The sequence below is a fragment of the Blennius ocellaris genome (genome assembly GCF_963422515.1).
Source record: "Blennius ocellaris genome assembly, chromosome: 5".
Lineage (NCBI taxonomy): Eukaryota > Metazoa > Chordata > Actinopteri > Blenniiformes > Blenniidae > Blennius > Blennius ocellaris.
Genome location: NC_137654.1, coordinates 10,924,992 through 10,936,857, shown reverse-complemented (window position 1 = coordinate 10,936,857; position 11,866 = coordinate 10,924,992). Strand labels below are relative to the sequence as shown.

Genomic DNA, 11,866 nt, shown 5'->3' with positions numbered 1-11,866 from the left:
GTATTTGACATTTCATTGAATCAAACATTAATTTCCATTCTCTTCTGAGTGATTTAAATGTCTGGGTATTTTTGTTGACAGTAACCTTGAAAATCCTTTCAAACTTATAATCATGTTCACACGACAGCATTTGATGTGACAACACCTAATCCGTTAAAAAAAGGGAGTGTGTTTACACTGCAGCAGCGGACACAGGGAGAACGATGTAGTTAGTATGCCAGGCCATGTGAGGGCACTTTTGCTTGATTTTGTAATGAAACCACACAGACGTGTGCAGAGAACAATATGCTATAAACAGGAAGAAAATGGAGAGTACCCGACATCCGTATGGACTGATGAGGCATCAAATGCCACCAGGGGTGAGTCTCAACTACAAACTACTGACATGGATGATAAAACTAGAATACGGACCGTGACTAATACCACTATGGGTCACCATGTTTGTTTACAAGGAATGGAAGGGAAAGGGAGGGGGAGAGATGCACATGTGCAGTAACAGGCGCTGTAGCCTCCATCAATCTCTGTAGAAGCGATTAGTGGCCATGAAAGAAACTCTGCACCTTGAGAGCTGGTAAATAAACTTTGCTGATACAGTGGATCCGCACACTGGTGCCGTGTAAAGGAACCCCCTAAAAGTGAAGAAAGTTTTGCTGATACACTCATAATCGTTGTCATGTCCATGAGCCTTATTCTCATCAGCTTACAGCAGAAAGTAGCAGAAGACTTTAAAAAAAGTGAATGGAGCTCCGTTTCCCCAACACCAGAGTTCCGGAACCTGCCAGTGTGTGCAGACATGGAGTTGCAGTGCGTTGGACAGTGGCTCAAGACGCGACGTGCTGCAATGCGATGATCACACTCGGATAACTTCCACACACGGTGCGCCGGGACACCCCGGTGTCCATCCTTGCATTGCGTCAGCTCTCTCGCCTGCAACGTGGAAGTTGAGGACCAGCACCGACTGGCATTGTGCCGCCGGAGCGCACCTTAGTGCACTTCGCTTCAGGTGATCAAACTAAAATATCAACATGAATCCATAAATGATTGGATTATTATTCAAATTGACAGGAAATTAAAACAGACTGAATCATTTGCAAAACAAATTCTTATGACAGAAACAGGATACTCAAAAAGATGACATAAATTCTTTTATCGATTGGGAAGCAAATTCAAATTTTCCAGAATTTATACAACAATCATAATATAGTGTATCGAAATATTTTTGATTAAACACTATTGCCGCTATCTACAACAGATATGGGACACAACTGAAGTTAAACATTCGAAGACAAAACAACCAATATATTTACCACTATTTTAAAATGACTTGAAACTGATGAAAGCAGTAGAGCAACAAGCACAGAAAATATGGCTGAAATAGTGAAGTGAACTCCAAGTTACCTCAATTTTTTTTCAGTTTATCACACACAGACTGTTTTGGGAACATACTGTATGTTGCATGTGTTGTTTCTTTTCCACATGTCATAACAAATCAAATATGTTGACATCAATGTATTTTATTTCTTACTTTATGAGATGAAAATGAAATGAAAGAAGAACATAAATAAATATTTATTTGACTGTACTTTAGAGTGATTAGAATTGATAATTGGTCATGTTATCAAAATACTTTTTCTTCAGTATCAGTCCTATTTATGGCCCACATCTCTGTTTGAGAGGGAACAAGTGTCCCAAGAATAGTCTTGGTCAGACCAGGTCACTTAAGGTCAGTTTTAGATCAGTTTTATGGCTATGTTTTTGCTATATCAGAATCAGAGTCAGAATCAGAATCAGAATCAGATTTATTTGTCATTGTACAGGTACAGGTACAGGTACAACGAAATTGCATAGAAGTTTTGGGGAAAGAAGGACAACATGAGGTGAGGAGAGGAGGGAAAAAAAGGCAGATTAAAGACAATGCTCTGAGGAGCACAGTCTGTAATTGGGAAAAAAAAAAACACCTCAGGCACGTTTAGCATCAACACAGACAGGTTACAACACGTTTCTCGAGACAGCACTTGGTATACGTGAAGGGTAGTTTTGCAGTCCGCCACTAGGAGAGGGTGTTTGCGCAGCCGCCCTCTTTCAGCGGCCTCTGCTGGGGATTTGGGTGAGGTGCACAGCGAAGACGTTGAAAGTTGCTGGTAAAATTCCAGTGGGCAGAAATGTCTGGGGAGGGAGGGGGAGGAGGGTAGGAAGGCCAGGGGGGGCGGGGGTGGGGGCAGAGCCTTGATTCACACGCGCATCCCGGAGATATGAAGACAAAACACAGCCTTGGCAGCTGTGTGTCTGGGAGCCAAATGTTGATTATCTTTGTTTTCGTTCAGGTGCGTCAGCTTTATCCGTCAACCTTGAGTGTCTCTGGTCTCCACTGCTGCTCCAATTGTGGCAAGAATTTTAGCTTCCCAACCGAGTTCGAATATCCTCCAAGATCGATCCAATTTCACGTAAACGTTCAAGAATCGTGACCTGCGCGCTCTTGAGTTCGTTTATCGCATGAGTCTGAGTGTTCAAAGCTCGGCACAGTCCTTCAGTGACGATAGGCAGCCTTCCCAATGCAGCTGCCCGCGTCTTCTCAACTTTGCGATAGATCAGAAAGCTGCCAGCTCCAATCAGCAGCATACCTGCTATCATGAATCCCAATATGTAGAGGTCCTCCACATCCTCGATGGAAAGAATGGCCAAACACAGTTGCCTCCAGGAACCCCAGGAATCCAACATGTATCCGGCTGCAAACGTCCCATCGGGACATGCGGGCTCTCCTTTGCCCGGTCGTCGTGTCGTAAAAATTTGGTCGATTGCATTGAGAGACCAGCTGATCAATTCCATGGTTCCGGTTAAATTCGGATGCGGGTCTGAAGAGAGTCTCTGGATAGATCAGACACAAGACAGTACAGGACGGGAGCAGCAAGCGAGGAGGGAAAGAGGGAGAGGAGAGAAGAGAAAAGCGTCCGCCTTCGCTGAGAGCCGGAAGAAAATAGGGAAATGTCACACTATAAACCTTTGATACATTTGCTGGAAATGCCATATTATGTTTTTACTAAAAGTGCTAGAAGGATTACTGATGTATGTATGTAAGATACTGACATATTTACTGCTGGCAGCTACTGGCTGATTGTTTTGGTATAATTCTGAATGAGACCTTGGAAGAATTGCTGTGTGTTTCTCTGGGGTTGGAAGATGATAATTAAACACTTTGGGAGGAAGTACCACAGAAGGAAAGAGTAGAGACTGCAGAGGACTGCCAAAGCATTCAGAGTCTGGATGTACGCCCCATTGTAAAGTAGGTACACTGTGGCAAAAGTGATCCATGTGAGGACGAGCAGGAGCAGGCAGAAGGTGATTGATTTGGCCTCATTGTAGTTCTTTGGGAGGTCCTTCCCCATGTAGGAGAAAATGAAGCAAAGGTCACACAGGGATACAAGGAAAATCACAGAACTGGATGCTGCTTTCAAATTAATGTCACAACCAAGAATTATTTTGTCTCTGTACCAAAATGTGTCATTGAAGGGTTTGGGAGGATCAATAGAGTATCCAATAAGAAGTAAGAGTGCCTGAATGGTAAAAGCCACACTGATGACCAGCCACTGTCCGTGATATTTCATCCACCAGCTGTAAAGCTTTGGCAACTTGGCTGCTATCTTAAAAATACAAACAATCTGAAAAGAGCGCACAACAAAACAAGCCAGACAAACAGTGTAGAACAACACAAATGGTAAAAACCTCAAGATACAGGAAGCGACTGTTGGCTGACCAAAATAAAAGTACACACTGACACTAGAAAGCGTGAGACAGATTAAAATGAGGAAGCACATGGGTCCTCCAGCAGATCTGACCACAGGTGTATTGTAGTTGATAGCAAAGAGAACAGACACAGCCAGACTGAGTCCCACCAAGGCCCAGGCAGCAACCATGATGACTACAGCTCCAGTGTCTGTGAACGCTACGAACTCCACCACCCGCTGGTTGCATGACGTGCTTCCCTCTGTGGACCATTCAGCCTCAGTGCAGGAGACACAAGTGTAGGGATCCTCTGTTTCACAACACAGAGAAACACTGTCAGTGAAGATGTGGAACTATAATAAGTGACATGTGCAGTGATTTTATTGAAGCTCGTATGAGTGGAGTCAATTACCTGAGTGATAAACCATCTCTGCCTTTAATGAAATCTAACAACAGTCTAAAATAGTTCTCAGCATAGTCATGGTTTAATACATCTTTAATTGATATCTTGTTGTGTAATACTCCACCTGTTATGTTGATAAAAGTCCCATTTTGGCAGATTTCACAACTGAAGCAGCATTTGTGGACTCCTTCTGGTTTTTTCTTGTATCCTACGGGACACTCCTGGGAGCAAACTGAAGTCGGAACCTGTTAGACACAATCATTCAGGACAGAAGGACTTCAGATTAGGTTTAGGTATAGGTTGAGGTAAAGGATTTTACACTCTGACATTTGTGGAAACAAAAACCTATATATAGGTTATACATATATACAGAGGTGACTGGTCACTAGGGGCAGGAGAGGCTGAGCCCCACCTGGTGTCATCAGAAAAGGACTGCATGCAAAGTATGCTATTAATACTTTAAGATTGTCTACAATATTTTCCTGTCTGTGAGTAAAACCTGCTCTTATATAGCACATAATTACAGTGTGAGGACAGTGCTCCTCTTCCTGCTTCAGGCTGTGTTTTCTCCTGATCCACACCGATGGTGCATGAGTGGGGCGAGCCACTCTCTCACCATGCAGTGTGTATTGCTTGCAGTAAAGTGTAAGTGTGCATGCTCAGGTTGTGCCTCCACTCATTCAGTTCACGTGATTTTGATCCGCAGTGGGGGTTGAGCCCGAAGCCCCACTATCAACATTTAGATGCTCAGAGCTGATTGGCCGGCGCTGATTGAGGCACTGCTTCACAGAACTGGAGCAAGTCGTCACAAGTACCTTGTCAGGGTCTGTCTGTGTCGTGTGTGTAAAGTCGACGTCTCTACTCTGTGTTCACTCTACGCCTCTGTCACTTGCTCTTCCTGTGTACTCCTCCTCTGTGTGTGTGCTGTGCAATCTGCTTGATTTGTCTCACCTGTGACTTCCCTCTTCTCATGTATTTAAATCTCACTCCATGTCTTTGTGCTCGATCGTCACTGTTGTTTTTTCTTCATGACCCCAGCCCATTCCCTGTGTTCTTTGTGTTTTGGATTCAACCGTGTACCGACCCCTGCCTGGACTTGGACTCTGATTGCCAGATCTCTGATCGCCAGATGTAAACTAGTTTGCCCTGACTGTTCAATAAAAACCTGCAAATGCCAATTTGTTGTTCGAGTCTGTTTCTGGGTTGTCCTCGGACCTTGACACTTGTCAGCAGCTGAAGCTAACAAACGGTTAAGACTAATTAGGTCAATTATTTAGGAATATGAGTTTGAAACTCTTACTTTAGCAGAGAAAATTCAGATAAGTAGTCGCAAACTGTGTGATGCATGGTTGAGTGGCTGAGCTGCCATCTTAGAAACATCATGACATAGTTTGAACTCTGTCATTATTATAATTTTTTTATTTATTTTCTTTGGGGGATCGGCTATCTCCAAGGTTCAACATTTTTATGGGATCAATGCCTATATGGTTGTTAAAAAGTTGTGGTTTATAAGTTATGCACCCACTTTACTTTGGAATTCAGTAGTGTCACTAGACCTGAAATTAAATCTTGTCCCCAAGTATTTACATCTAGAAACACCACTGTGTGGGGATTAAAAAAAAAAAAAAAAAAAAAAAAAAAAAATATATATATATATATATATATAAAGAGGATTGCGTTGTCTGCCGCGGGCATGACAACGCAAATGTGGCTTTAGTCAGTCACCCTTAAGGCTCCTCCATGCTTTCCACATTGCACATCTTCAGACCGTGCACGTTCCACGACATAATGTAAGAATCCCAAAAATATTTCCACTTCTGCTGCCCGGCATTCTCCACTTTTACTAAAGTAGTTTATGCTTAATTTCAGGGGTTCTGAGCTACCTAGCTCTTTATTTGCTTTTTAATTGCGACTGTTTAGACTAGGAGGGGGTGAAGATCTCCAAACACAAGGGCCTAGTAAGCGCTGGTGCATGTGCAGTTGTCATGCACTGGTTGCGCAGTCACAAAATTTTGTGCTGGGCATGATCATCTGCAGAGGGGTTGGAGCGGACCCAAGCGCACAGGGGCAGATTTTCACGATTTTGACGTCACGCGTACTCTGCGCACACGTGGAAGCAGAAAGCATGAAGGGACCTTTACACACAGTTGAGCACACATGGGATACCAAAATAAAATACTGTCATTAATAAGTCTGGCAATTTAAATTGGAGAAGAAGAAAAAAACACCTTACTTTTCCATTTCCGTGCCATTGAATTTCACTGCTGTTGATGACGAATTGGAAGGGTGGGTAAAATTGATTATAGCCAACCTCCTGCACATCACCATTGTGGTTCCAATAAACTATTAAGTATGATCCATAGTTGGGGTCACCATTCTCATCAAACTCTATAGTTTGATTTAAGAGTGTAAAGTTGGACTTTTTCAGCTCTGCTAGGACCTGAGGAAAGTGGAAATAACAGTTACATTGGAGTGAACATCAAGGGCTTCTTCATTAAACGTTCTGCTCAGGTGACAAGGTCACAGAAAGTTTTATTTTGTTTGAATAGCCATTTCATAGTAACTGATCTGCAATGCTGTCAATCATTCCTTACTTAAAATTTCTTTATGATTACTCTGTATTGGTAAGATATGCAGGGCCTTCTAATGTGTCACTTCACTGGTTGTAAAGGAACTGTATAGGGTGTTGAAGGAAGCAGAATGCTTCATGAACCCACCAGCCACAAAACAAAGCGGGTGTGTTTAAAATGATTCCAATCACCCTAGACATGATCAGATTGGTTCATGAATTTTACATTTGGTGAGTGCAGGGTCAGCAACCCACAGCTCCAGAGCCATCCCTCTGCTCCTGCTCCTTGAGCCTCGGTCCCACTGCTGAACATTCCAGAGTGTGGCAGCACAGGGCTGGTCGGGACAGTACGGCAAGGCAAAGCACACCCAGACACAACTCCCAGCAAGTTCTGGGAAACGGGTCCAAATGGCTCTTTGAGTGTTGAAAGTTGCTGACCCCTGAGCTAGTGGAAAGCCCACATTTTGTATTTACTGCATCAGTCGAGTTCACTTCAGTTTGAACTAAGATGAAATGTCTTTAGGTTTCAAGAATTTAAAACATGGCCATGTTTCACCTGCTCAAATGTATAAACCTCCTATGATGCTGACATTAACCCTTCAATCTTGTATCATTGATTGGATCTAAGGGTAGGTCCATTCCAGTGAAACCACAATGTCATTAGCTTCAGGATTCTAGAACTATATCTGTTCCAGTCGTATGAATGATTTTTTAAAGTTCACATAAACCAACACAAATTGTCAAAGTGAAAAAGTTTCATGCTTACCATGTGTGGGTACACTGTAATATTGTCATTACATCTGCCAGCTCCACATTGTAATGTGTTGTGTAAGGCGTGGGCGATGGAGTACACAGCAGCATAAACAGGAAAAGAGAAAGTTGGGTCTGCATCAATGATATCTGCAGCACTCAACTCACTGCAGTTGAAAACTTGATTGCAAAACTTCTCCTGTTCTGCATTTTCACAAAGGGCAGCCGCTTTGGCAGAATGGACAAAATCACTGAAACCAGGTATTGTCTTTGCAGTTGCAGCAAACCCGATCACAGTCCCAATATTCCTGATTCCTTTTTTCTTCAGAATATTTCTGTTTAAGGACCATGTATCCAGTGCCATCCACACCTTGTTGGTGACATTGTGTTGTATTGCTGACTCAATAAGATCTTCTGCAATCCATTCAATAGTAAAAACAATTATGACATGCACCCTCAGACCGTCTATCTGTTTGAATATTTGTGGGTAATCTGTTTGATGATCAAGGCCTTTGGTATATGCCAGGCAGATGTCAGTGTCTTCAATTTTCCTTATGAACAATTCTTGACCATTAATGCCAAAATCATTATCATCGTAGAGAAAAGCTACCCAGTGCCACCTGAAGTTCTTCAAAATCTTGACAATAATTTCAATGAAATCTTTGTTGGTATACGCTGTTCGTAAGAAAGATGGATAGGTTTTCTTTTGTGAAAACACAGTGCTGGCTGCACTATAGCTGACCTGGTGAAAGGAACAGAATTGATCATTTACACTGGAAATACTTTATCAAATATCAAGATACAAGCCGAAAAATGACTTTAATGAACAAGAGAAAAGAGTTGGTAAATTTACCATTGGAATGAGATCCATCATGACAAGTGGAGCGACAACCATCGTCTTACTACTTGTGTAACTACCGATCACAGCCATCACTTTAGACAAATTCTTGTGTGAGTCCCCCAAAGGCTTAATCAAGCCATTCACTGACAGGAGGTTGAGTATGCTTGGAATGCTATATCTATCCGAACACTGGTCAAACAGGATATAGCCAATGGATATATTTGGCAGGAGGCTGGTAGAGTTGTTGATTTCCTCCACAGCAAATCTCATCACCTGAAACCTCTGATAACTCGACAGAATTAAAGTCTGACTGAGAACAGAGAAAGGGATGGGGGGAAACAGTGCATTTTGAAATTTAAGAATTTAACAACAATTAAAAACACTGTAAAAATACAACTTTCACTCGGAAATGTGATGACCTTTACAAAGATGACTCATCTGTCTATTTGTTTATACCTTTGCATCCTACCACTGCTAAAAATATTTGTACACTGAGGCTGTTCCGTGTCAAAGTAAGCCCATCTTTGTTGAGATGAACTATAGATTGATTCATGTCGGTCAATTCAAGTGCAATGATGGTTGAGGTGTGGTCGATTCTGATAGTTGTATTTTCTTGTCTGATGTAAATCAAGGCATATTCACCTGTGATAATGTTTTTCATCAAATTCTCTCTAAATTCATTTAAAAAAAAAATTTGCTAAGCACCAAGCATACTGTCATAGTATTTTAGATATAAACCACATTTAAATATTAACAGATCTGATGGACTTTGGTGAATTTGTTAAAAGCTTAAATGAAGGCATGGGACTCACCTGGTGCAATCGATGGCCTCTGGTCTATCAAGATGAAGAGGAGAGTCGGTGTGATGAATGTCAAAAAGCCCACCGAGCAAATAATCTCCATCCAGCTGAAACTCTGAGGGTGGAACAATGTTTTGGGCTACACTATGCAGTAGAGTTCCCAACAGGCATAGAAAACCCCAAATCTGTTGCATTGTTGCCTTAAGTGTGTTTTGTTTGTTTGTTTGAAAGCATCGGCTGACCTGATCCCAACTGCCAGCTGCCAGCTACTGCCAGCTGCCAGCTACTGCCAGCTTTAATGTTTGGTGGACAAACCACAAATCTCTATGCAAATGTGATCTGAACTTGCTTGATAGAGACTTGTCCAGGGAATTTGACTGCATCTGTCCTGACTCCTTGTGGTAGGCTTGAGTTTTCAACAAAGATAAGTTCTTGTTTTAGCAAGATAATCAAACAAAAAGCATGTTATTTTTTGTTCAGGTAAAAGCCATCTGTGGTTTTGTCCTGGAAGATGTTTTACCCCAAAATGTATTCAAGTGGCTTCATGTACGTAATTACTGAGGAAAAACAAGCATAAGAGACAAAATATGCATCATTGTGGCAGGTCTTGTGTATTCTGGGGTGCAATATGAGGAGATTTGTCTCTGCTTTGAATAAGATAGTATATATTGGGGATGGCAAAGGTCTCAGTGCTGATTTTCTATCACTGCATACCGACATACAAATAGTCAGACGTCCATCCATCCATTCTTTCCTGCTTAGCCCATATGGGGTTGTGGTAGCAGCACAAAGAGCAAAGACGCCCAGGTATCCCTGTGCCCCACAACTTTCTCCAACTCTTCTGGGGGGACTGTCAAGATGCTCCCAGACCAGGACTCTCCAAAGCCTGATAAACCTCAAAAGTGAGGCAACCAGGGAGCATGCTAATCAGATGGATCAAATCAAATGGCTCTTCTCAATGTGGAGGAGTGGCTTCACCAATTTGAAACATCCCCGATGGCCTGAGCCCTTCCTGGACTGTGGTCTTGTCATAGCAGAAGGACTTGCATGGTCTGGTGACCTTCAGAGCTATGCTGTCCAGAATACATTCTCCAGGTCAGGTCACCCAAGGCCAATGGGTCACAATGGAACACAAAAGTATTGTTTACCCTACTCGAATGAGGGTCACAGGGACACATCTCTGGAGCCAGTCCCAGGGTTGGTGTTCGCCGACAGGCACCTGGTGACCAGGTAGCCCACGTGTCCTGGTCGGGCACAGCATGAACAAGCAAAGTGGGAAGGCTCCGTGGACACACTACCCACAAACTTCAACATGGTGGACTGATTGTGGCATTTCTCATGCAGTGTAAAAGAGTGGGGAGATATGGGGTTTTGTTGGCCTCTGCAACAGAAATGGTCAGAGAAGTTTTTACAAATTCACTTATTTGTAAAAGATGGCAGCTCCAACAAAATAATAATAATACTCATGGGCAAGTTTGTTTTATGTCTTGAAGAAGCCTACGTTGGTATCCAGCCACAGAGATAGACAAATAGGACAGCAAGAGCAAAACATATATACATGGCCCTTGCTCTGTGGTAGTGAGAGCATCCAATAACAATATACATGGCGGATTTACTGGGCTCCTTTAATGCACTGTACAATAAAGTCAGATCAAATAAGTGGTACCATTGGCTTGTCTTCAACTTATTGCTCCCTTTCACATCAAATTGCCTCGGTGAATGCAGTGTGAGAGTGAGTGGTGGTGGTGGTCGGACGGGCCGATGGCGCAGTTTGGCAGCCTTGCTTCCGTAAGTCTGCCCCAGGGCAGCTGTGGCTACATATACTGTATACTTGACCACCTTTGACTACAGAGTGAATGAATAATGTATGCATTATTATTATTATTATTATTATTATTATTATTATTATTATTATTATTATTATTATTATTATTATTATTATTATTATTATTATTATTAAAAGTGAGATTTTGCCACTCTTTGTATTTGACATTTCATTGAATCAAACATTAATTTCCATTCTCTTCTGAGTGATTTAAATGTCTGGGTATTTTTGTTGACAGTAACCTTGAAAATCCTTTCAAACTTATAATCATGTTCACACGACAGCATTTGATGTGACAACACCTAATCCGTTAAAAAAAGGGAGTGTGTTTACACTGCAGCAGCGGACACAGAGAGAACGATGTAGTTAGTATGCCAGGCCATGTGAGGGCACTTTTGCTTGATTTTGTAATGAAACCACACAGATGTGTGCAGAGAACAATATGCTATAAACAGGAAGAAAATGGAGAGTACCCGACATCCGTATGGACTGATGAGGCATCAAATGCCACCAGGGGTGAGTCTCAACTACAAACTACTGACATGGATGATAAAACTAGAATACGGACCGTGACTAATACCACTATGGGTCACCATGTTTGTTTACAAGGAATGGAAGGGAAAGGGAGGGGGAGAGATGCACATGTGCAGTAACAGGCGCTGTAGCCTCCATCAATCTCTGTAGAAGTGATTAGTGGCCATGAAAGAAACTCTGCACGTTGAGAGCTGGTAAATAAACTTTGCTGATACAGTGGATCCGCACACTGGTGCCGTGTAAAGGAACCCCCTAAAAGTGAAGAAAGTTTTGCTGATACACTCATAATCGTTGTCGTGTAAACGAGCATTATTCTCATCAGCTTACAGCAGAAAGTAGCAGAAGACTTTAAAAAAAGTGAATGGAGCTCCGTTTCCCCAACACCAGAGTTCCGGAACCTGCCAGTGTGTGCAGACATGGAGTT

The 11,866-nt window shown here is 42.3% G+C and overlaps 2 protein-coding genes across 2 annotated transcripts in view; both read right to left on the bottom strand.

The window, feature by feature from the left end:
* LOC308130443 (taste receptor type 1 member 1-like) overlaps positions 1–10,397 on the bottom strand; it is a gene marked incomplete at both ends in the record, with an annotated part of 47,650 nt that extends 37,253 nt beyond the window's left edge. The window contains 2 exons of the mRNA XM_080496844.1: positions 9,096–9,227; positions 10,252–10,397. Of these exons, the coding sequence (XP_080352970.1) occupies positions 9,096–9,227; positions 10,252–10,397 (278 nt within the window). The remainder of the gene's footprint in view (positions 1–9,095; positions 9,228–10,251) is intronic.
* On the bottom strand, positions 3,102–8,337 carry LOC308130720 (taste receptor type 1 member 1-like; the record flags this gene model as incomplete). The annotated part of the gene is made up of 5 exons (XM_080497156.1): positions 3,102–4,030; positions 4,248–4,368; positions 6,357–6,563; positions 7,459–8,184; positions 8,296–8,337. The coding sequence occupies 5 exons, from the start codon at positions 8,335–8,337 to the stop codon at positions 3,102–3,104; spliced, it is 2,025 nt and encodes a 674-aa protein (XP_080353282.1).
* Positions 10,398–11,866: the final 1,469 nt, after the last annotated feature.